At 41.2% G+C, this 26,593-nt stretch overlaps 1 protein-coding gene across 1 annotated transcript in view; it reads right to left on the bottom strand.

Annotated features, from left to right (window-relative positions):
- Nucleotides 1-26,593, bottom strand: part of SPAG6 (sperm associated antigen 6) — a 70,487-nt gene that overhangs the window by 11,631 nt on the left and 32,263 nt on the right. Inside the window, exons 5-9 of the mRNA XM_074986278.1 lie at nucleotides 17,627-17,832; nucleotides 16,544-16,717; nucleotides 14,417-14,569; nucleotides 12,144-12,335; nucleotides 7,860-7,976 (exon numbers count right to left, since the gene is read on the bottom strand). Of these exons, the coding sequence (XP_074842379.1) occupies nucleotides 7,860-7,976; nucleotides 12,144-12,335; nucleotides 14,417-14,569; nucleotides 16,544-16,717; nucleotides 17,627-17,832 (842 nt within the window). The remainder of the gene's footprint in view (nucleotides 1-7,859; nucleotides 7,977-12,143; nucleotides 12,336-14,416; nucleotides 14,570-16,543; nucleotides 16,718-17,626; nucleotides 17,833-26,593) is intronic.

Below are 26,593 nucleotides of genomic sequence, written 5' to 3'. Positions count from 1 at the left end.
GCTTTTCTTACTGTCCAACCTAAACCTCCCTTGCTGCAAAGTAAGCCTACTGCTTCTTGTTCTAACCTCCAAGGTTAAGGAGAATAATTTGTCTCCTTCCTCCTTGTAACAGCCTTTTAGGTACCCCAAAGCTATTATATCCCCTCCCAGTCTTCTCTTTTCCAAACTAAACATACAAATAGCAAAATATATTAAAAGTCATCAGTCAAATTCCACAGTCCTCTATGTAGCCATGGATTGGCCTGATGGAGAACAAAAATGCAATGCTTCTGCTGCACAAAGGGGATAGGAAACTGAAGGAATAAGCAAAAGGGTTTTGCAGCCTCCTGAATAAAGCTGATAGGCAACTCTCTCCAGAGAAGGTGCAGGAGTACTTGGGCTGAGTTCCCAGATTTGGCAGCTTCCTATTAAGCCCCACTCACTGGCCATTAAACCCTATCTATGCAGGGCCTCGGGACTGCAGTAAGGAGAGATGATTCTCCCCATACCCCAAAGCTGCTGCAGTTGGGGGAAGAGGCACGCCTCCCCTGTCCCAGCAAAGAGCAGCTCAGGGAGGTGGCTCCCCATAGAATCATAGAAGAGTAGGACTGGAAGGGACCTCAAGAGGCCATCGATTCCAGCCCTCTGCCCTCATGGCAGGACCAAGCATTTTCTAGACCATCCCTGAAAGCCATCTATCTAACCTCTTCTTAAATAGCTCCAGTGATGGAGATTCTACCACCTCCCTTGGCAATTCGTTCCAGTGTTTGATCACCCTGACAGTTAGGAACTTTTTCCTAATGTCCAACCTGAACCTTCCCCGCTGCAATTTCAGTCCATTGCCTCTCGTTCTATCCTCAGAGGCAAGGAAGAACAAGTTCCCTCCCTCTGCCTTATGACACCCTTTTAAATACCTGAAAACTGCTATCATGTCCCCCCTCAATCTTCTCTTTTCCAAACTAAACAAGCCCAATTCTTTCAGCCTTTCTTCATAGGTCATGTTCTCTAGACCTTTGATCATTCTCATTGCTCTCTTCTGGACCCTCTCCAATTTCTCCACATCCTTCCTGAACTGCGGTGCCCAGAACTGGACACAATACTCCATGCTAAGCTCCAGCAGGGAGCTGCTATAGCCAGGACAGCTCTCTGCTAGGGCCAGCCTGGAAGAAGCCAGCAGTAGGTCTGGCTGCTTGGTGGGAGGGCCATGGGGCTCCAAGCGCTGCCCCTGATCTGAGCGCAGGCTTTACACTCCCATTGGCTAGGCACTACACTTTCATTTGCTTGCGGTTGGTGCTTGTGGGCAACAGCAGCATGAGTCAACACAGAGCAGCACCCTAGGACAAGCAGCCTGCCTTAGTGCTGCTGACCAGAAGCCAGCCACGTAAGCCCATGTCCCAACCCCCTTTTCCACCCTGAGGTCCCTCAAACCTAGTGCTCCCCCTGCATTCCAAACCTTTCATCCCCGGACACAATGCAAACTAGTGCAGAGCCCATACCCCCTCCTGCACCCCAGCCTCATGTCTCAACCCAAACCGCTCCGCCCTGCAGCCAGTCTACAGCCCCTCCTTCACTCCAAATCTCTCATGCCCAGCCCCACTCCAGAGTCCTTGCCCCCTCCTGCACCCCAACTCCCTGTCCTAGCTTGAAGCCCCCTCCCATTTAGAGCCCTCACCTCAACCTCTTGCCCCCACTCCTGCCACACACTGTGTGCAGAATGACTTTTGTTATGTGATAAATCACCACCATATTGGTGCACCTAATGAAAGTAATTCCACCGGAGTAATGTGGGAGGGAGGCATGAAGTGCCATGTGCCCCACAATATGCTGGAGGTGGGAGGGACAAGGGGCCAGCAGATGGCAAAGCCAGAGCCAGGATCCTGGGCTCATGCCAGGCATTCCCACTGTTGCTCAGGGAACCACTGCTGGACCTGCACCTGGCCCTCAGCCCTGCATGGGTCCCCCCTCCCAGAGACATGGACCTGCTCCAGGTCCCAGTGAGGAGGAGTAGGGGATTGGGGGAAGCAGCTGAGGGGTTACAGCAGGGGCAGTAAGAGGTGAGGTAGGAGCGGGGTTATCCTGGGCCATGCACCTCCCTAGTGACGGCTTTTCCAAGGGCTAGGGGTGGCATGGGGAGGAGTCACATCAGAGCATGGCCACATGGCCGGTGCCCCCCTTGTGTCCCTTGCCAACAGACATCTCGGCATTGCTCACATAGACATAACAGTTAGAGGGAGCACTGACTCGGGGCAGGCAAAGTAGAATGGCAGTACTTGACCCGTATGGTGTATAGAGTGAAACAATGAACTGTTAGCTACATCCTAAAGACAAAGTAGATATGACCGATTGGATAGAATCCTGTTTAATCTTGTAGGTTAAACCCTACATAGGCAAAACCACTTCATATTTTGATCTGGCCTCATCTTGGCTGGGCAAACCAAGTTTTAAATTTGATTGTGTTTCACTTATTAACTAGCACCTGGGGAAAAAAAGAGCTACTATGCTAAAAGAGTGAGGAAAGGGAATGAGACACAGTCTCCATAATGTAAATGAGCTAACAATTGATTCAGCCAAATTTCATGTTTCCAGATCCTTTTGTGCCATAGAAAACACCCAAAGAAGGATCAAACAACAGACTGTCCTGACCTCCAGGAGGGAGAGCAGGCAAAGGGAGGAAGCAAGGAACTTTTCTGCCTTTTACCACTCCTTGCAAGGACCAGGAACAATTACAATCTCTTCTCTGTTGGACTGCTGCATCCAGAGGCACAAACTACCTATGTATGAGGAGGTAAACCATGACTCACTCACTCTCCATACTGGCTCCCAGAGCTGGCTGGAGGAGCAGGGTGCACCCTCCCCTCAAGCAAGGGAGATCTTATGGGGGAACTGTGTTTTTCAGAGAGTTACAGTCCCTCCTTCAACCTTTATTGAGGCAATGTGGTGATGCACAGACCCCTGACTCAGGGCATTGCTCAAACGGCCAAAGCTTCCCCACAGTGAAGTACAGTTTAGACAACAAACCTTTTACTTGGCTATAAGTGAGCTGATGGAAGCAATCTTCCTAATGACCAAGGACAGAAAATTTCAGCATTATGGTACAAGAGAAATACTTTTACTGTAAAGAACTTCAAACAAATGTATTCATTATACAAAACACACCCAAGCATAACTGGTTTAATTCAGTGGATGAGGAGAAACAGAGAAACATGTCAGCCAACCAACTTTTTCCAAGCAGTTTACAACATTAAAAAATAAGAACCCAAACACTGGGCAACTAACTGCTGTGACCTCCCTTCATTACTCACTGTGGTCAGCAAATCTGGATATAAAATTTCTGACTTTTTTTTTCCATCAGAAAAATGCTAATTTGTCTAAACCATTCATGGGGAACAGTCATTTTCAACCATCCTTTCCACATCAGAAACTAAGTTTCAAAATTGTTAAAACATCTTAACATTTTTAAATGAAAAAAATCCATTTTTCCAGGCCGAAAATGCTTTTCCTTTTGAAATGCAAGTTTGTTACAGTAAAAAATAAAGGCCTGTGTTTGTACTCACCTTGTACAGTAACTGAGATTCTTCCATATGTATGTCCTTGAGGGTGCTCCGCACCAAGTGCTGGAGCATCCTGGTGCTGGTGAGCTGAGATTTTCAGGAGTCATGCTTGGCCAGGACAGATGTATGCAGCAGCTGTCCCATAGTGTTAGAATCTCATCTACTGCATGCATGGCCCAACTTTTAGTTCCTTTTCTACCACAGAGACCTTGTATCAAATGCCAAAGTAGAGTAGTAAAGTGGAAGCCTCACATGGATACACACTTCATAGAACCTCTGTTATTGCAGCAGGTGAGTAATCCTTTCTTCTTCTTCAAGTGTGGTCTCTGTGGGTACCCCAATCCAGGTGACTGTAGAGCTGTGTCCCTGTGAACTGGAGGGACTTTAGAGTTACGTGCATAGTGGATGAGTTGACAATTAGATACAACATGGCTTCAGCTTGTGAGTCTTGTATTATTGCTTAGGGGTTAGTTAATGTATGTTCTAAGGTCCATGTAGCAGTTCTGCAGATCTTTGAGATAGGCACATTGTTCAGAAATGCTATGGATGCTGCCATGGAACAAGTAGAATGGGATCAGACCCCTGTTGGTGGCTATGCCTTATCTATTTGATAACATAAAATTGTAGGACTGTCCTTATGTCTTCAGGTGCACTGCACAGCCAGAGCACCTGCTGCCCTCCAGCCCCATCAGGGAGCAGAGCAGCAACTCTGGGAGCTGTACTCAGGGGTTTGGGAGCAGGAGCAAGGCAGGGAGGTTGGTGGGGGAGGAAGTGGAAGTGGGGCAGTGCCCGTGCCAGAGCTGCAGGCTGGGAGGTGGAGCAAGGTGCCAAGATGTTAGAGCTACCAGAACCAGTGGGTTGTCAGAGGAGAGGGTAGGGGACTGGGAGATTCAGCAGCTGGGGAGTGGAGAAGTGGGGTGGAGGGGATGAGGACTGGGCTGCTGGGGCTGGGAGGAAGAGCAGGGGGCAGAGGGGCCAGAGGATTGGCCGCTGGGACTGGGAGGTAGAGGGGCCGCAGGATTGGGCCACAGGGCTGACAGGCAGAGTCAGCGGGGGTCTGAGGAGCCAAGGGACTGGGCCACGAGGCAGGGCAGAGTGGAGACCAGGGAACTGGGGCTGTTTGAGGTAGCACTGTCCTCCAGCTGGGTAGGCATACACTGGCACTGCAATGGAGGCAAAGTGGTACCCCAAATTTAGTGGCACCCTACACAGCTGCATTCTCTGCATATGTCTAGGGATGGCTCCACATAACTGGATGCAGCTTGAGATTCAGACAGTCTGAGCAGATATAGCAAAGCCCTTGAATTGTTCTGTTGTCAAAACAAAGCAGCTCAGGGATTTGTGGAAAGATTTTGTTCTATCCAGGCAAAAGGATACTGCTGGTCAAATATCTAGAATGCACGACAGGTCCCTCTGAGTGCTTCTGTGCAGTATGGGGTAGAATATGGGGAGATGAATAGGTTGGCTGATATGAAAGGTTGAAAGCTATTTCTGTGAGGAATTTTGGGTGAGGCTGCAACGTGATGTTGTCTTTAAAGAAGACAGTATACAATGGATTAGCCATTAATGCACTTATCTCACTCATCTAGCAGAGGTGTTATCCATCCAGAACACCACCTTAATCGGGAGGCATTGCAAGGAACAAAGAACGAGTGGCTCAAAGGATGGCATAGTAAGGCCTTTAAGAACTACATTTTGCTCCCAAATGGTGTGGGTTCATGTGCCTCTGGGCAGAGATTCTGTATGCCAGTGAGAAACTTTTTGGTGGTGGGGTGCAAATACCAAGAATCCATAGATTTTATAATGGAAAGCAGTGATCACTGTGAAATGTACTTTAACAGCATTTGTGGACTGTCCTGAGCTCTTTACTTCAAAGATCTATTCTAACATCAGTAACAGTGAGGTAGTATTGAAAGCTATTTGTTTTGAGTCCGTATGAAGAATCTTTTCCATTTATGTAAATATGTATTGAGCATGGATATACATCTTCTGTTTGACAATGTTTGACTTGTTACAAACAAGTTAGTCGTGTTGCTGGAACCACGAAGGAGCCACATTTTCAGATGGAGTTTTTCCAGGTTTGGATGCAAATTTTTCCTGGTTGGCTTCAGAGATGCAATTTGGTCTCAGTGGGAGAGTTTGTGGGGTGCGATCTGTCATATGCATCAAATAAGACTAGCAGGTCTGAGAGGACCCCACTGGGATTATCAGTATGATTTTGGCATTGTCTTACCATATCTTGCCTAAGACCCTGGGGATTAGTGGGATTCATGGGAATGCTTATAGGAGCACTGTGTCTCATGTGAGAAGGAAAGCATCCCCTAAGGGCAGAGTTCCTAAACTGGCTCTTGAATCACATGTGGACAGTTGTGATTCTGAGATTCAGAGAATGGGTCCATGGTGGATAACTCCCAATATTGGAATATATGTTGTGAGACTGAGGGATTCACTTCCATTTTGTCTTCCTGTGCAAATCATCTTCTTAGAGCGTCCACTATGATATTTTGACATCTTCCAGGGTGAGGAGGGGCAGGAGGCTAATCTGTTGATGTGGTGATGAATACACCAGTTTTTATGCTTGTAACCACCTGCCCTGTGTTGCATAACACAGTTTTGAAGTATGTGCTATTTACCAAGACATCTCATACAGAGTGGCATCGCTTCCTGGTTCCCAAGAGCTGCATCCGTTAAAACCTGTGGAACCAGTCATGTTTCAGAGGATGCTCTGAAAGGAGCAGTGAATGGGAAAATTAACTTTTTTTAAAACAAACTACCCGCTTGTTAAACTAACTCTACATACTGTAACTAAATTATCGAAGGCATCTAATATTTTTCTTTTTTCTCTTTGTGCAGAAGTTCTGAGGTCCATCTTCAGCTGAAGATGGTTGAGAAGAGAATTGAAGGGTTGGGCCACACGTGTGCTAGATGAGATTCCAATGGACCTATGAGAAAGCTATTATGCATGAACATCCTGTGCAAACACTGCAAAGGAAAAATCTCCAATTAACAGCACCAGACCACGACCAACACCTGAAATGGAGTACCCACCAAGAAGGCACTCAAAGAAGAACAGAAAATTTTTAAATCAAAATGTAATGTTTCAAATGTGCTGAACCAAAGGCTTTTTTTTCAGACTGTCACTTCATAAACATTTTTGAGACTGACTTTTCATCTTGATGTTGAATGAGAAAAACTTTTCCATACATCAAAATTTTGCAGGATAGGAAAATGGTTTTCTGGCTGTTTCTAGCGGTCAACACATATAAGTGACATGGCACTGGTATTCTGAATAACTTTGCAATCCTATTGGTTTAACCAGCTGTAAAAATAGCAGCATTTCCAAGCCTGTGGTAGGTAATACTAGATAATATCAGATCATTTTATTTGGGCAATTCCAGCAAAGAACACACCAGCAGGACAATCTGGCATTCACTACTAAAAATTACTCTGTATTGTATTTGAAAGAAGAAAGGCCTGTAGTAGGATGGGAATCCCTATTAGGTGGTCACCATGGTAGAAACTCAAAATATCTAAAATGCATAACAATTATTCACATCTTAAATAAAACATTTTAATTAGTTTTAATCTCATTATATTTTGATCAAATCTGTTACTTAACAAATAACAGACACAACTGCACGTTAAAGAGCTCAGAAGACAACTTAGGGTTTTTCCACCTAGTCCAATACTACAGTCAAAAGATAAAACACAGAATTGGAGAAGCTTTTACTTTAAAACAAATTTTTTTCAAAGAATTGATTCAATTTACCCATGCAGAGAGCTTGCACTGGACCTGAAACATGGCTTCAGTGGACTTAAGCAATGCACTGACCCAGTAGAAATCTGTGCCTAACGGCTAGTTTTACACTTTAGCTGAGAAAAGCAGTGTATCACTTATGAATGCCTGACTTCTCCCTGTCTAGGATTATTAATGACAGCTCCAGAGACAGCAGTATCTGCCCCTCCTCAGGGAGAACTGGTCAGTCCCATGTAGAGACTTGGATTCACAAAGAAAACTGAGACATTTTAGATCCTTCCCATCTTCTAAAAATAAACCAAGTTGATTCTAAGAATATTTCAGGAATACTGGCTGACATACTGCCTAACTAGAGGCACAAATGGACCAACTTCTGCTGGTAAAGAGACAGATCTGTGTACTCAAAAGCTTCTCTCTGTTGCCTACAGAAGTTAGTCCACTAAAAAAATCTTTCCTCACCAGCAACTTCTCTCTAATATTCTAGGACCAACACAGCTACAACACTGCAGGCATGCCGTTTAGGTGATGGATGGTTAATACATCATTCACCATGAGGCAGAACCTTTTCTTACCTTACTGAACTGTCCAACTACATGTTTCAGAATATTGGGAGGTGCATCGTGCAGCAAGGGTTCAAGTGCTGGCAGATATGTGCATTTCTGAAGGATGTTCTTTAAGGCCTTTTTAGTCTATAGAAATGCAAAACAGAATATCTATAAGACATCATCAATGAAACAATCATGTTAATTTTTTTGGTCCCACATTCCTGGAGTTTGAAGTCTGATCAATTTCTTTTTTTGGTGGCACTTATTTCAAAGGAGCGTTTGTCTAAATCAAATACATACAATCCATCAATTACTTTAAAAACAAAATCAAGTTTGGCTTATCTTATCGAATTGTAAAACAAACCTTCAGTGCATCATATTCCTATTAAATTATCTAATCAAAGTCATAGCAATATTCCTCAAAATACAATGGAAAGAGAGCAGGCCCCCAAGTAAATATAATTTAAAGTACCGTAATATGATAAAGTTAAACAGAAAACGTGTTTTTAAAAGACTGCATTTGAGTAGCCTTTTATCAGAAATCTCTGCCAGTCCAGAGCAGTACATTAAACCACCACCTCAGCAGAGCAAACTCTGCCATGAAGCCTCTAGGGGTTCCATGCCAGTCCCAAGCCTAGATAAAGGAGGAGAGTTGGTCAGATGAGTGACAATGCGCTGACCGTGAAACAATAATACAAATGAAATCTCATGCCAGTATGACTAAATGATAAAAGATGAAGGCTTGGACATTGCCCAGATAAACAGGGTCTGCAACACCAATCGAGCGACTGGGGTTGGGCTGACTAGTTGGCTACCAAAAGAAAATTACAACTAATACATATACTATCAATTGGAACATGGAACATCTGAACACTGTGGGCAACTGGAAAATTAGAGCTGCTTACGAAGGAGAGGGAGAGATACTGATGCAATATACTTGGACTGGCAGAGACACATTGAACGGCATCGGGAGCGATGAGCATCTGCAAAGTCATTTGGTCAGGGAATGAAATGTAGCTTGAGGCAGGAGTTGGATTCCTTCTCAGCAAAAGAGCCAGAGGAGCATTATTAGGATACAAACTGGTGAGTGCAAAAATGATGGTAGTGAGATTCAAAGCAAACCTGTTCAGCATCTCAGTCATTCAGCTGCATACATGCACCCACGTTGAACAGAATGGAGGAAGAGATTGAACTATTCAATAAAGACTTGACAAAGACACTGGAGGAGATACAGAAGAGAGATGTGTTGATCATCAGAGGAGATTGGAACATGAAGGTGGGAACAGATAATGAAGGTTGGGAGAGCACCATGGGAAGGTTTAGAGCTGGAGAAAGAAACAAATGAGGTGAGCCGCTACTCGAGTTTGCCGTAGAGCACATGATGGTGATCTGCAACACAAGATTCCAACAAAAAGATGTAGGAAGTGGACATGGCAATCAAATGAGGGGACGTCCAAGAACGTGACAGATATGATTTTGATAAGAAGAAGATGGGTAACCTCAGTACAGCAGTGCTGAACTTTCCAAGGAGCAGATACAGTCTCGGACCACAGTCTAGTGGTCGCAAACATCAAGATAAAATTCAATAGAAAGTGTAAGACACAGTTTAAGAAAAGAAGAGACGTGGCGAGGAAGAAATAGGGATTGCATAAAGAGCAGTGCTACAAGAGAAGATTAGGAATGCAGCCACAGAGAAGACTCTAGATAAGAGAGTCGCAGGGATAGCCATGGCGATAGAAGAGGCAATTGAGCAGACAATTTCAGAAAAAGCAAAGATCAATAAGAAGTGGATCATGCAGGAGACCCTGAAATTGGTCCAAGAGAAGAGAGCATTGAAGATCAGAAGGGATATTTCCAAGAGGGCAGAATAGCAATGTAGGGTGAAATGCAATGAGGTAAGGAAAGTAGCCAGAAAGGATATGGTGAAATGGTTAGAGGAACAGTGTGAAAATATAGAGAGGTATTATGACTAATGGAAGACCAGGGAGGTGTACAAAATGATTATGAATATTAATAGGAAGTGGCAGATGAAGCAGATAGCGATCAAAGATGAGAGCAAAGAGGTGCTCGTGAACAAGGAGAAGATTATGCAGTGATGGACAAGATATTGCACCAATCTTTACAAAGCACTGTTGGACCCAAGCGTCTTAGAGAGAATGACCGAAGAACTGAAAGACATATCCCCAATGAGCACCTAGAGCAAGACCAATACTTCAAAGGAAAAAGTAGAAAGAGCAGTGAAATGACTAAATAACAAGAGCACTGGAAATAATAAGATTAGGGGAGAGATAATTAAATATGGCAGAGAAAGTATGATTCAAGAAATACGCCGACTACATAATATAGTATAGAAAGAAGGGAAGACACCTAAGGAATGGACAAGATCTGTGCTAGTGACAATACACAAGAAAGGAAGTACATTGGAGTGCAAGAACTACAGAATGATTGCCCTAATGAGTCATCTAGGCAAGGTGCTGATGATGATACTGATGGAGAGACTAAGATTGCAGATAGAAAAAGACCTAGAGGATGAGCAAGTGGAGTTCAGGAAAGATAGAAGTACCATACAGTAGATATTGGCACTAAAATTGATAGCAGAGAAAGTGCAATGAAAGAACAAGAACATCTACACTTGCTTCGTCGATTTTCAGAAGGCATTTGACAGTACATATCAGAAAAGGACTTGGGTGGTGTTGGAGTCATACGAGTGGATAGCAGACCAAAGGATATCAATGACAATGCACAGGCAGCAGTGAGAACATGTGGGGAGTTGGGAAGTTGGTTTAGAAAGAGTAGAGGTACGAGACAAGTAGATCCGATATCACTGAGTATCTTCATCACTGATCTAGAGAAGGCAATGGACAAGATCAAGGAAGAGGTAGAAGAGATATCTGTGCACGGGATAAGAGTTAACAACTTGAGGTTTGCAGATGATATAGTTATCACTGAGGAAGATGAGGAGGAGCTAGCGAAAACGGTGCAGGTGCTAAATGAGGAAGGGAAGTGGTACAGACTGATTATGAACATCGATAAAACAAAAACAATGGTATTTGGAGATGAAGAAATAGGAAGAAAGATCAGTGTAGATGGGATTGAACTAGAGAATGTAGAGAAGTTCCACATATCTGGGGAGCAACAGAGTTACAAGACTGTAAGAAGGAAATAGTGACTAGAATAGAGAAAGCAAGAGCGAGTTTGAAGGTGATGAATAAAATCTGGAAAAGAGACATGATTAGCTTAGGAACAAAGCAGAGCATCTCAGAAATGTGTATTCGGCAGCATGTTGTACGGATGTGAGACATGGGTGGATAATGAAAGATTTGAAGAGAAGAATAGTTATAGGAAGATCTTGAGAACATGATGGATGCAGAAGGTCACCAATGAGGAATTACATAGGAAGATACAGCCAAAAGAGAACTTACTGCAGGTTATACAATGGAAGTTACAGCTATTCGGGCATATTTGCAGAATAAATGATGAACGAAAAATCAAGATCCTGGTATTTGGCATAATGCGCGGTTCAAATAGGAGTGGCAGACCTCACAGAGAATGGGTAGATGATATAGTAGATTGCTGTGGAGCTAGTGTACAGAAACTAAGCCACTCTGCACTGGACAGGGAAAGATGGAAGGAAATAGTGAGAAAGGCATCAGACACCAATGGGCGCTGAGTCCATCATTGCTGATGATCATGAGCAGCAGAGGAAAGTGAGTGTACATCAGTGTTTGAGTTCTAAACCAGAGAAGGCACAGAAAATAATTACCTAATAGTGTAGGACTGCAGGCTCAGAAAATGATTGCCCTTTTCTTCTCTTTTATTTTTTGTGACCTTAATGCTCTGAAAAGGGTTATGTAAATGTAGGGTCTTCTTACTCAAAAGACTTGGGGTTGATAATTCTCTAGTTGCCTTCAAAATGGCATGATATGATGTCATGCGATACACTATACATCATAAACTATACTATAACATTATTTTCCATAATGGCACACAAAAATTTATTTGAAGAAAGGGTAATAGGCAGACAATAACTGTTCCTACCATCTCCCCTGTAAATGTGCAAAAATGGCTCCAAATATGGACAACTCTTTACCCATGATTCTTTTTTCAAGCCAGCAAAAATGCAAACACATTTCATACTGACAGAATTTATAAAATTGTAAGGCTTATGTGTATAATAAATAAATAAATAAACAAACCATTAAGCGTCACTGCCTCTCTGATAACACTGAACAACAACTAACACTCTAATTCTGAGGGACTTAAAATTTGCTGATTAACAGCAATGCATAGTATTTCAGACGCTGAACTTACTTTTACTTGAAGATCTTCTGAACTTTCTGTTCCCATATACAGGGAAAGCAGCACTGGTAACACATTTGTTACAGCAACAGCACGTGCATGCTCTGGAGTATGTCTTCCAATTTGTCCCAAAGCCCAAGCAGCCGCTGCTTTAATATGATCTTCTCGTTCCTCTGACAAGCAAATAGACAGTTGTGGCACCCCCTATATTGTTCATTAAAAACATAAACATTATGAATTTAGGGCAGGCCTAGACATGGAAACTTTATTAGAAAAAGCTTGTTTCACTTGTTCTATTTTTCTGTCTTGATCAAACCGTAGATGAGCATGCAATGAGGCTGTCATTTTTCAAGTGAACTACATGACCAGAAAGAATTATTAAAAATATATACAAGTCTAACTGGAGAAAGAATATTAAATCTGCCTGTTTTTCTGAGTCCAATGACAGTTTGAGTGAACACATCAGCTTTTCCAAAGGATTCGAAGAGCAGATGCCACAATTCATGCTGCAGCTGAAAGCAAACCTGCCATTTTTATCCGACACTGATACTCAAAGGTCTGTAGTATTTCTTCATTCACTTTCATGCTTTTTTAAGAATAGGAATTTCTCATACTGTTAATTTTCTCTTTTCCATCAGACACAATTAATCTAAGAATGACTTACATATTACAGTATTACACAGGGAGATGTTGACCCAAACCCACATGAGCAGGGACCTTCATCAGTTAGATAGTCATGCCCAGCTTGTAATTAGAATTACTGGTATGTATTGTGATAGTTCATAAAACTTATTTAACTACTGGTTGGCTTTAAAACACATCAGTGTGTTGTTAGATACAATTATACAGTATTTAACAAATACTAAATCCTTGTATTGCCTATTGCATATATAATAGTTCACTTCCCCTCTGCACAACTGTCAGTTTAATTTAAAACTGCAAAATCTATAAAAATAAAATTTATTAAAGTGTCAAGTACATAGACGAATCAAACTATACAATGCATTTAGGGATCAAGATTTTGTGTAAGCATGATGATTTTTATTGTAAATTTCTTATAGTACCAGCAATGTAAGTCATGCTGATTTAGGAAGGGATACGTTATCATAAATTCCTGTTTCGAAAGGAAATGATGTAGCCACATATATTTCATTCCCACAAGAAACAAGCTATAGAAAGTCACACATTTTATCTTCAGTATATATGCAACTGTAACTCAGCATAATTTTTCATTTCAAAAGATGCTATCTCTAGTAAACTAATCCATACCAACTTTGCACAAAAGCAGCAACCCATTTCCAGACTAAAGTTCACACTTCCATTAACATTATGGAAGATATCCAGTGATATGAGTATGTCATCTTTTAACAAAACTATACATGTTTTTAGAAATTGTACTATGGTTAAGTTTTTTTTATTTAATAAAGGCACATATAAATTATAATTTCTTATGCTGAATAATTTAATATAAAATTACATACAACTGCACAAGCACATTATTGAAAAAGACTGGATAAGTTTCATCCAGACGCTGACTATGTCTACACTACAGCACTCTGTTAACAGTAATGTCTGTCGACAGAGTGCATCTACACACAAAAGCGAATCAACAGAGCAATCCACTCTGTTGGCAGAAAGCAGCCATACCGCCCTGCCCTCTGTCGACAGAACGGCTGACTTGAAGCTCTGCAAACAGGGCTGCCAGGTGACCTGGAAACCCCCTCTGTCAACAAATGTGTCTACACTGCACTTCCGTCAACAGAACTCTGTCAACAGAGTGTTATGCCTCAAATTTTATAACTCTATTGAGGCCAAAGCAGAGTTCTTTCGAGACTGTTGACAGAAGGCTTTATGTGCGTAGATGCTCCCTGAGTTCGGTCGACAACTCTCCAGTGCAGACACAGCCTTTGAGCACACTGCTACTGCCAGGTCTGAAATTTAATACTGGTATAGTTGTACTCTTTCCTTAAGAGTTATTTCTGTAAGTACATGACTGAAAACCAGGGCCATCATCTTACACTGCCTGTACTTAACTTTAAGCGCTTGAATAAGTTCACTTATTTCAATGGGGCTACTCAAGAGCTGAAAGTTAAGCATGTGATTTTAGTGTCTGCAGGATCAAAATCTAAGGGACAAACAAAACAAGAAATTATGATGATACTTTTTCTATAGTATGCATTACTAAACAAATCAATAAACCACTGCACCCAGCCTCTATTCTTCTGTCTCTTCTTCTCAGAATCCCACTGTAAAAGCTATAGGAAGACAATAAAGCTAGAGCTAACCTTGGATACAATCACTGCCATTGCCAGGTTCTCAGAATGAGCTGCTACATAGCCAAGCATCATGATGCCAGGCAGCCTGACATTTCCTTTGCAGTTGCCAATACAATCGATCACAGCAGCAACTCCTCCTGCATTGACTATAAGTTGTGAAAGCTGAGAGAAATAAAGTAGAGAAATCAGATATTGTAGATTATCTATAATCATACAGCAGTATACTTAGGTGATCTTTAACTATTTCACTCCTGTTTTTTAAAAAGTGTAACTCTATTATTGACAATCAAGTCACACTGCAGTAAAACTGGAATACCAGAGTGATGAATCAGATCCATTCTTTGGACTTATACGTGCTAATAATGTAGCAAATGAACATCTGCATTTTTTATTAGCCGTACCTCAAGATAAGCTGGATGTTGAATGTTATGGGCTTACCTAATACAAAAATTTATTTAGTAAGTATTTATTGATGAATTATGCAGATGAAAGCTTAACATGCTAATGACTTGTAGAAATATACATTCTGAACAAGATGCTCATGTACATTAAGGACGAATTACACTGCTCAGAGTATGTGAAGGGTCCTTAAATAGATGCCCAGGTAATTTGCTCAAAGAAGTCTTAATGCAAAGGATAAATCAGGACTGGGATATTTAATGCCCCTGGAGTACATTAAATTGTGGTTTATAATCTTCCAAATGATGTCACCTCTATCATCACTTGGACAGCAAAATCTGAGTGATTTATTATGTCACCAACATTTAGAGATTATCCTAATTTCATATTATTGTAGAGGATTTTTCCCACCTATACTGATGGTTATTTTCAGTTTTATCAGAAGTTCCCAAAGCAATGGACTATACTTTTCAAAATTTCGATTTAAATGCACAGAAATGAATCAAAGTATTACATATAGGTGTTACACACACACACCATATTGCTCTTAAGTTATAAGAAAAAGTTTAGGAACAGGGCCATTTTATTAAAGTAATAGTTTGGTTAGAAGATACTTAAACTTTTAAAGTGGACACTCTCTACGTGGTTGTCGACTCCAGTCACAGGGTCAAATATTGTATCTGTGCACAGCCCCAAAAAACAGAAGAGAAATCCAAGTGGGGCATGGGGGAGCCTCCCCCTCAGGCTGTAGAACAGCAGCAAAAACTTACTACTGCAGCCTCCAGATACACCAACCCCACATCCCTCCACTCCCCTGCCCAGCCCCCACATACAATGTCTCCTCAATAATGTATAGGGAAAGCTAGCAAAGATGTGCTCCACAGCACAGGAGTTCGGACACCTGCACAAGCTCTCCAAATCCTGCTCCCATATTAGTTCCCTTGTATTTGCAAAAGGAGGCCAAGTGGGACAGTTTCTAGAATGCTCATATAACTGACCTGCCCAACTAGCCTAGAAAAGTCCTCAGAACAGAGTTAGCTCTAGTGTAACACAAATTCCTTCAGCTGAGTTATAGTGGGATGATTTTGGTCCAAAGTTATGCATATGGATCAGAACTTTCCAGTGTCAATGAGAGTCATCAGGAGGCTATCTAAAGCTTGGTGAGGATATAATTATTGCCTGTATTCACAGAGGACTGCCAATTCTTATGATTTTATCTTGAGTATTGTGATATTTAATCTTTAGTTTCAACCCTTCCATTCCTAGAGTTCAGAATCCCAGCTTTCATTTCTTTTTCAAAGCAAATTCTGATGGCCCTGGAAAAAAAACCTGAAAATATGACTCATGAGTCACCTAAAGGTTCAACAACCAGAACTGCCCTCCCGTGCGCCGGAAAAAAATATCCCAACTTTTTAAAAGAAACCTCATGATGTTTAAGCTAATCCCATGACTGGGAAGAATAAGGGGGATATCATTACTCCACTCCCCATTCCCTGTCCTGACACCTACTGATAGGTAAAAAGACAAGTATATACTTTGTTCCTATTTTCCTAATCTAATTCATATTCAATGCACATCGCTGAACACCAACAAAAACATTGCCATATTTCTCCAATGGAAATGACACAGAGCCTTTTGCCCTCCCTTTCTAAAAGCAAATGACAGAATAATACAACATTCTATTTCAAACGTAAAATCTAATGATGCGACCACATATTTGCATCTTCAAGGTATTACCTCAGGCGTGTGCTTTGCTATTTCTCTAATTAACGTTGCAGCATTTTTCTTGACATATTCATCTGAGTCCTTCAGGCATGTGAGTACAACTGGGAAAATTTCTGCTTCAACCCCCATTTCTGCAAGATCCACAGAATGTTTTGCTATCTGGCTGAGAGCTGAAAGCACCTGACGCTGGTAAACAGAAATTGTTTTATAAATTATTCTTATACAAACACCCCACAACACACAGAGTATGAGCATGCATACAGCCTGCTCCATCTAAAAACAAAGCAAGATAGAACAATTAATTACTATTATATAATTCACTGTGCCAATACATATAACAGTCTAATACCAGAGTATTCACTAGTATCTAATAAAAAGTTCTCCTTAAGTCTATCCCTTTACATTTGAGTTATATAGCAAATTGTAATTAAATAAATCACACTTTAACACTACATCTTAAGAAAATATCAAAACCTACAGCAATTGGTTTGCTTACAAAGCATAAGATTGAGCGCAGAGATCTTACATTTAAAATATTCCATTTAAGTTTTTTATCTATATTATTTTGAATAATGATATTTTATTATTTATTTATAGCTGTAACAATAAGAGAGTAAACGGGAATGGCACTTTATGTCCTATTAACAAAATTATAACAGAACGGCTTAAAAGCTATTTAAACAGATATTCGATGTATTCCAAAAACAAATGCATTGTGATATTTAAATATGAAACAAATATTTTTATAATACAACCACAGATGCATAACTCTGCTTGCCTATAATTGGATTTTGCATTTAATACCTATTAAATCCATCTAACAGGTTTTAATGTTTAGGGCCTGAATGTTACATATAACACCAAATTTGTTTCTTGGATATTACTAAGTAAACCTATCTGTGCACTGCTGACTTAGAACACAACCACTACTGAATACACAAAAATAATCAGAACTCTTTGTTATCAACTGTGTATTTATGCATTTTTGTTAGACATTTGAACAAGATCTTTCTAAATCAACATGGATATCAATGTCCTCAGTTTAGTAACAAATAACAGCTGCTGTAATTTAGAAAAAAAAAAAAATTAAAGTACCTTCAGTTTAGCATCAGGGTTCAGGATCATCTGAGCTAAGTGAGCAATAGCCCCCGCATCCACTACTGTCTGAGCTAACTCAGGAGAATGCTTTGAAATATCACTGAGGGCTGAGGCAGCAATCCTTTTCAAAGCAATTTCTGGCTCCTGGATACAGAGTACTAAAAGAGGAACAGCTCCTGCATCCACCACAGCTTGTGACAGTTCTGTAGGTCCAAGAAAAGTAATTAAGTGAGTATGGGTGACTGACCTTTGTGCAAGCCATTTTTCACCCTGACAGATAGAGCAAAGAAAAAAGGGGAGGGTGTACTTCACTGTCTCGACATCTGCATTTCAAATCAGCCCTCCTGGTTTCATAAACCATGTGGACCAATCCACAACTGAAAAGAATACAGGTCAATAGATGGACCCCCATTTACATGCACACATTTGAGGTAGATTAGGCTGAAATGGTTTGTTATTCTGTGCTTAAAAAAAAAAAAAAAAAAAGAGTAAGCAGATGTCAGTTGTTTAAACCCTAGCTATTCTACACTGATCAATAGGCAAGCATTTTATGCATGGATAACAACAGAGAAAGCTGAAGTACCAAAATTTTACCAACCATCGTAATTAGACAATATTTTGTCCATTCAAATGGTAAGGAGATATTAATATGGCTCTTGTGCCAAATACAGAAATATTTTAAAAGAATATTTTACACTGTTCATTGAAAAAATGCACCTTTTTTGGTAATAGAACCAAAGTAGGAGTTGCCAATCTCAATTTAAAAGAACATTTTGATGGCACTAAAACACAAATTCTACCACATGTACTTAGCTAAATTAGATATATTGTCATTGTGAGATTATGTATGTGAATTTAGCACAACATCCTTAGCTAACTTCATTTTAATTTTTAAAAAAGTTATTCGATGACTTATTCAAGAACTGCAGTATTGGAAATTCATTAGCTCCTTCCCTATTATTGGCATCAATCACTCTACCGAAATGAGAAATTATTCGATAATGAGGTGCAAAAATTACATGATAGCCATTTTACGGTGTTGAGAAATGAATATGAAACGCGTTAGTTTCAAATAACCTATTAGTTTCTTAAGTAATGTTTTGCTATAGTCTATCTTTGTTATGCACATCCATTCTTATCTTTAACATTTAATTTAGCTTACAGTACCATGGAAACATATTGCTATTGTATTTCAAGTACCTAACTTAGCTTTTCATTTAACACTCTATAAATCAAGGTTTTCCATATAAAGAAACATATACATACATTTTAAACATACAATCTTTCCTTAAGTGTGTATGGTTATGTGGTTGTTATGCTGCTTGTATTTTGTTAGTACCCAAATTATCTTTATGATGTGCTTTTTTATTAGAACATCACAGATGCACATCCTGACATGCGCTAAACACACAAGATTTTACACTATACTTAGGATTTTACATGGTTAAAATAATGAAAATGAAATTTGTTTTTGAAATATTTATATTATGCATACAGGAAATTTTAAAAGATTACTACAATTAATCTTCTTGGGTTCACTTTAAAAGAGTTATCTCCTTGAAAATATGGAGTTCGCATTTATACACAAGGCATATGTGCCTAATACACATTCACACAGCAGAAACACCTCTTTAAAAGGTACACACATACATATATATACAAAGCCCAGTATTTTATCAAAACCCAGTGTTGGAGTGTGCATCCACAATTCACTACTCGGAAGCAAAATTTAGTAAAGAAGTTTAATGAGCACAAGCATGTTGAATGCAAGTGACAAGCTGATGTGTTTAAGTGTATTTTTAATGAAAAATGTGTAAAGCAATGTGTTCCTCCCACCAAAAATGTGTTTTGGTTTGTACACTCATTGATATAAACATATGATTTACTCTTAATCAAATGGTCAGTTAGAGGATATCCAGAAAAATAAAAACAGACAGACCAGATGAGAAGACTAATAGCCTCCTTAGAGGCAACTTCAAAGCCACAATCTCAATTGTCTGAAGAGTGCCAAGGATATGATGCCAAGGAAATTGCATCAAGGAGATAGGTGATGTTGCTGGAAAAATATATTTCATGGCTTACTGTCAGTATATTGTCATCACCTTTCATAGAGAGAGAAAAGAGTGGGAGGAGTAGTAGTATAACATGTTATCGTCATCGCTAAACTGTAACCATCTTTTTTAATTAATGATTCACGAAATTTAAAAAGGAACTCAAATTAAGTGTGATCTAAATACTTATTTAAAACTGAACCATGAATATCTGCTTTTTTGATATTGTTTATATAGATAAAAACATATTTACCATAGGCTCCCAACTTCAATCCTAAGAGCCAAAAAGGGGTAATGGGCTGGTGGGCTCGCAGAACACTAAGCAAGTTAAAACAGGGCTGCAGGGAAACATATCATTCCCATTCCCTGCCTCACCCCAACTCCCCACCACAGTAATTAGTTCCAAATATATCCCAAAACAGAAATGTAACATGGCCTGAGATATAACAACTGGAAAATATTCATTTCAAGGGGTCCTCTTGGTATGGCTTTGTTAGAATTGTGTTGGCTCATCACAGACAGACAATGACTAGTTCAGTGGCCCTGGCTTACTTCTGATTCCCCAAGATTCATGAGATTTGGCCCTTTGAAACTTAGAGCATGTGGCCGTTGTGGCCTGTTCTTTAGGGGGAATGACACACATTTTTCCCCCAACACAGAAATTTCTGTGATGTTCATCTTGTGGAGAATTTCCCCCTTTAGCCCTCTTCTACAAGCTTTCCTCTAGCATGGGGAAGGGAATCAGGCCCCATATTTGCTCATGTCACCGTGTAAATTAGAGAGACGCAAGAGTCCAATTGTTCAGTTCCCTTCTGCCCCCAATCTTGCTACTTATTGTCACTGTCATACCCGACCCCATCATTTTTCTTGCTCTCCATGCTCATAATCCCAAATGCACTCCCCATATATGGCCTGTGCTCTCTCCCCAAATCCTTTTTTCTATTCAGACATTCTTTGAGATGACTGAGTCCTGCCAATATGTGGAAAGAAAGAGCAGCAGTCAATGAAGCTCTAATAATCATTTTTCATAAACCTTTTCATTTGCTTGTGTTTGTTTGCAAAGCACAAATGTAAAAACAAATTTATTTTTTTCAAGAAGCGATTTAATAGAGCTTCACTTTCCATAGTGTCTTTCATTCAGATTATAGCCTGAATTAAATTATACACTCGCAAAGTTTTATACTCTCTCTCTCTCTCTCTCACACACACACACACACACACACACTGGAAAAACTGATAAGGGAGAAAATACTTTTTCAGATGAAGTTTGAAAGCAAATGGAGAGACAAAGATAAGAAAGCTGATCCAGATGCCAACAGATGCAATAAAAGCATCTTCATAAGCAAAAGCTTAAAGATTATGTGGAGAGACCAAGAGAAGGTCAATACCTGATGAAGAGAGGCAGGGAAATACACAAAGATATGAGAGTCCCAAGGCACTCCAGAGCTAATCCTTGAAAGATTTCAAGAAACAAAAAGGGTAGTTTTGAACTAGAACCTGAAATAGAGAACCAGGGGAAGTCTCTAGTAATGTGGATGATGTGACAGTTCTTTCAGTCCACAAGAGAAAGCAGGACTTATTGATCTGGACATACTGGGGTACAGGAGAGGACTGTAAAAAGGAATTGCTATGGTCAAAGAATTCCAGCAAGGTAGAGTCACTGTACTGACATCCATAAACCACAATGCAGAGATGCGAACAGGAAGATTTCTAGACATGGGAAATGTGAAGGGATAAGGAACCCTCTGTGTGAAGAGTGACACCAAGATTATAGACACATGAAGGCAATGGAAAACCTGCACTGAACAGGGAGATGGAGAGGATGGAGTTGTAACTGAAAAACTCTTCTGTCTCTAAGATATTTCTTGGACCTAAAGGAAGCTGAGACCAAATCATGAGTTTTGTTGGTATCAGAAGTGGAAAGTGAACAGATGGGAGACATTAAGAGCAGAATTCAAAGTCTACTGAAGTAAGGTTTTTATGCTGAGTCCCATAAACCTGTGAACAAGCGCCCAAGAAGTGTCAAAAGAAATGAACATTTGACCACTACTAGTGTAAAATATTAGCTAATAGTAACTGTAAAGATAGAAGGACAGGAAGTGAAAAGCCTGGGGCTACAAAATTAATCTTCTGGCCATCCATAGAAGAGAGATCTTGGTGCAGAATGGACATCATCACTATATTCAGAAAAAAGGGCAAGCAGTCCAGTGAGAGTGGAAACCTGGTTCCAGTGAGAGGGAACTGTACAGAGGGAACCAAATACATGGCTGGACTGCTGGTGTAGGTAGACAAATTCCAACCATAATGATAAAGGTTCTGCTGAGGATGCAGAATGAGCTTCCATCAGCAGAAAGCTGGGGGTCAGTAAACACGTGGAACAAAGTGGCTTCTAAGAGGCTGGAGTGAAAACTAATCTAAATCATTCAAAGTTATGCTATGTCAGCTGGAAAAATAAGAGACAAATACTTCTTTGGGTTTGTGCCTGAGTGGAAGTAGCTAGTGTATTTTTTGCCTTCATTATCAGTGGTTATTTGCAGAAGATATGGTTATAGATTTTATGCTGATAAAGATGGAAACAAAATTATTTGTATGCATCTCTCAAATCCAAAATTTTTTGCTTTTTTAAAACCTCACTCTATATGTTACCTGAGCAAAATTTCAAGCACTGTTTCACACATTCCACAATACTAATTGGTGTTTCAAAAACCAAGTAGATAAGTACATGGCAGATAGGTTTATCAATGGCTATTAGCTAGGACAGGCAGGGATGGTGCACCTAGCTTCTGCTTGCTGGAAGTTATGAATAGCTGACATGGGTGGATCAGTTGACTGCCCGTTCTGTTCATCCTCTCTAAAGAGCCTGGCATTGGCCACTGTCAGAAAAAGGATACTAAGCTAGACTGATCAGTGGTTTGACCCAGTGTGGCCATTCTTATGTACACACTATGCATGTCCTCACAACCTGTAAAATAAATGGTGGAAATGTGAAAGAAGGGCCAAGATGACACTGTTTAACTCTGCAACTGGTTTGGGTTAGTGTCTGGGGTTCAGCTTCAAGGGTCAACTTACAACAGTTTAAGTTTAGATTTGTGTACACCAAATTTTTGGAGCTATTTCTGAGCGATTCTGGCAAGAGTTGGCAAAAATCTTGCAAAGTCACCTAATCATATGACATTTCTGCCTTCTTGAATGGTAAACATTTTTGCAAGCTCAGTATTGACAAGACTTTCCTGCCATCTTCACCCAAAAACCCCACCAGAATCCCACAATGGCATTTTAGGGACTTTTTCAGACAAGAATTATATTCTAAGTGTTTATAGCCTTTTTGCTGGTTATTTGCAGTTGATGTATTCAATGAGAGACCATTGTTTTTCCCACACAATAACACTATTGACTAGGTCTAATCCATTATCTTGTCTCAACAGTAGCCAATACCTGATACTTCAGAGTAGGATGTAAAAACTCTATCAAGCCATTTGTTGGGCAATAACGTAACTATGTGAGCAGCATTTCTTACTGACCTCAGCTAGTGATCATAGCAGCGGTAGGCAACCTGCAGCCTGAGGGCTACATGTGGCCCACTGGAGTTCTATTTGTGGCCCTCAAGACATTTTGTTTACTGTTAATCACACACAGGGTTATCGCATTCTGCTCATTTCCATTCATGTTGGTTTTTTTCCTTACCAGTATCACTAAAGTGACACACACATAAAGCAAGGGCTCCTGAAGTCAGCTGTGTACTGATTGCACATAACCAGGGCCATCCCAAGCATGGGGTGGGGCCTGAGGCAAGTCACCTTAACACTTGACATTTTTTATACAGGTGAAATCTGGTTACGATTAACTTCCAGGGCAGCTGCAGGTTGAATTGAAAATGCCTGGCTGTTGTTATATAATAGTTTTTTATAGTTATAATGAAGGTCATAAAATGAAAAAAGCTCACTGATCATGATCAGTGTCATACCGTTTACATTCTTAAATCCATCTTTCCAGAGGAACGCAGGGGACTGTGGGTGCACTGAAAGACCTGGATGGTACTATGGCTTCCTCACCTGAACCCTCAATCTTTCTACCCTCCCCTACCAACCATCCTCACTTATGCACCTCCTCCCAGTCCCCTTGCCCCTCTCCTCTCTCCCTTTAATGTCTCCACTCTTCTGACTCCTAATACTGGCCCCCGCCTCAGAAGCATTCACATGCCGATTTCTGCTCTCCTCCCCCAAGACTGATTACAATTTCATCAACATCAGAGGGCCACTCATAACTCTCAAATTGTAGCACTTTATAAGCACCTAATCCAAAATTCCTTTTTTCTAATAGGGTTGTGGTTGGCTTATCCTTAGTTACCTTAACTGATGTTTGGGTGACTTCACACCAGAGGCATCCAACCTTTTTTTTCATGGGGGACCGCATGGCAATTTTTTAAATGTTCCAGGGGCCAGCCATAAAGTAGTCCCAAACCACCCACCCCAGGCTTAAACCCTTCGCAACCCCAAACCATTGCCAGCATTAAACCCCCCCATAACTACAAACAACCCACCAAACTTTGCAGCAGGGACAGCTCCCTGCTGTACTGCAACAACAGGACTCCATTTAATTGGTTTAATGGCCAGATCCTCCTGCAGGCCCTTAAACCAATTAAACTGAATTCTACTCCAGTGTTTCTCCATCTTTTTGTTTGTTTTAAAAGTACCCCTTTTAAAAAAAAAAAAACTGTAAGTACCCCCATACCCACAATTTTCAGACATGCAAAATCCTCAATCTCCCTCTCCAGAGCCAGGCAGCCCCAGCTCCCTGCTTTAAACCACCCCCACAGAGCCGGGCACCTCTTAGCCCCTCCCCTGGCTCTAAATAAATGCCCTCCCCCAGAGGCACACCCCCTCAGCTCAAACTGAATGCTGCAACTTAACAGCGCTGTCAACTCCTCAGGAGCAGCAGAAGCCATGCCAGCTGGGGCCTGAGCTGCAGCCACACTGGGGTCCAAGTCAGGGTCTGTGCAAATTGCACCAACCAGAGCCACGCTGGCCGGACATAGGGCCCGTACCAGAAGGACCCAGGTGCCAGCTGGAAAAAAAGGCTCCGCAGGCCACATTTTGGCCTGTGGGCCGCAGGTTGGACACCCCTGGTTCACACCATCTGTGTAAATTAAATGTGTCTTTTATTCACCTAAACATGCTCATTACCTTACTCTCTGTTTGACAGACCACAAGGAACCAGACTTTGGGGAGCAGCCTGTAACTCAGGCTGCATCAAATGACCCCACATTTGGATCATTAGTGCTACTCTGCATCCCCAGAAGTCAGATTTCCAAGCAGTCAGCATAGCCATTCTGATTTTAGAGTGCTTAAGTTGAGTTTTAAAGCTCATAAAATAGTGGGAGTCGGTGGAAACTCTTTGCTGTTTTTCTGTTATTTGCCGGCTCTGGTAGGTTCCTAGATCTTGGTACTACAAAGGGGAGAACCCCAAGACTAGAACCTGCTGCTGGAGAAGTGAAAAAGGCAAGGAGGCCCTTGAAGTAGTGGGTGTTAAAGGCTGCCCCTCTCCCCCACCTGGAGCTTGACAGCATGGGACCCTCCCCCACACACACATACACGGGACTCAGAGGGGAAGAAAGGATAGTGGCAGTGGGAGGAGTGGGACACAGGGAGGAGCACAGTTTTGGGCTATGTGTGAGGGACCAGGATGAAGGCTGGCTGCTGGCACTCACTTGTACTTGGAAGAGCCCCTTGGACTACTGGAGGGTCCCGCTGCTGGAAAAGGGAAGAATTTGTCCCTCCAAGACAGAAAACCAGAAGGTCAGGCTTAGGCCAGGTCTCTTGTCCGGCACCCTCAGGGCCTGTCTGTCGCTGGACAAGAGAATTTGCTGGACGACAGAAGATCAATATTTTCTAGCACATTACTAACGCTTTCACTGCTTCCTGGGCTCTTAGAAGACATTTAAGGATAAATTAGAGCTCAGTAACACCACAGAACACAGAAAGCCAGGACTGGTGGCTGTAAACAAACTTTATGGGACCATGGAAAACTTGGCCACACCAATGAAAAGTGATTGTCTGGGTAACGAAAATCACACCGGATTATGGAGTTTGCCAGCTGAGAGTGTTCCAGATTAAAGAGGTTCAACCTCTACTACAGAGTCTTTGTACATAAATCTCTGACAAACTTCAGGGCATATCAAAACACCTGTGACTGATGTTTTTTATTCCCAAATTTAGTGCTTTCAATTAAGTACCTTCTGCATGGCCAGTTATTACAATCTGGCACACAGTGGAAAACATGCTCCATTTTCTTTAGAAAGAAATTTTAGTAGAGTTGTTTCTTTTTTTTTTTTTCCTCCCAAACATCACTTGCTACATTTGGGTTCAGGGATTTGGCTGGTATGGGTAAGCAGAGGAAAAAAGGAGACAGTGGGAAGGGAGTGGGGTCTGGCCAGAGCAGGGGTAGAGTATGGGCAGAGCTGCAGGCTGTGAAGCTTGCTTCCCCAAACAGCAGATTCACCCATGCCCATGGGAACACCCCCACGAATTCAAGCACAATTAGTAAAACTACTCTGGCCCAGGAAACTATCTTGGTTATGACACTCTTGGAGCCCACTGAGACGGAGCACCACTTATACATCTCACCCACTAGCCTTGTTTTCCCATCACTGGTTATAGACTCATAGAAGATTTGGGTTGGAAAAGATCTCATCCAACTCCCTGCTCAAACCAGGACTGACCCCAAACAAAATCATTCCAGCCAGGGCTTTGTCAAGCCTGGCCTTAGTAACTTCTAAGGATGGAGATTTCACTACTGCCCTAGACAACCCATTTCAGTGCTTCACAGCCTTCCTAGTCAACAGTTTTTTCCTAATATACAGCCTCAAACTCCCTGGTAAAACTTGAGACCATTGCTTCTTGTTCTGTCAGTTTAT

This window comes from Carettochelys insculpta, chromosome 2, assembly GCF_033958435.1.
Source record: "Carettochelys insculpta isolate YL-2023 chromosome 2, ASM3395843v1, whole genome shotgun sequence".
Lineage (NCBI taxonomy): Eukaryota > Metazoa > Chordata > Testudines > Carettochelyidae > Carettochelys > Carettochelys insculpta.
Note: the sequence above shows the minus strand (reverse complement) of the source record. Positions and strands in the feature narration are given on the sequence as shown.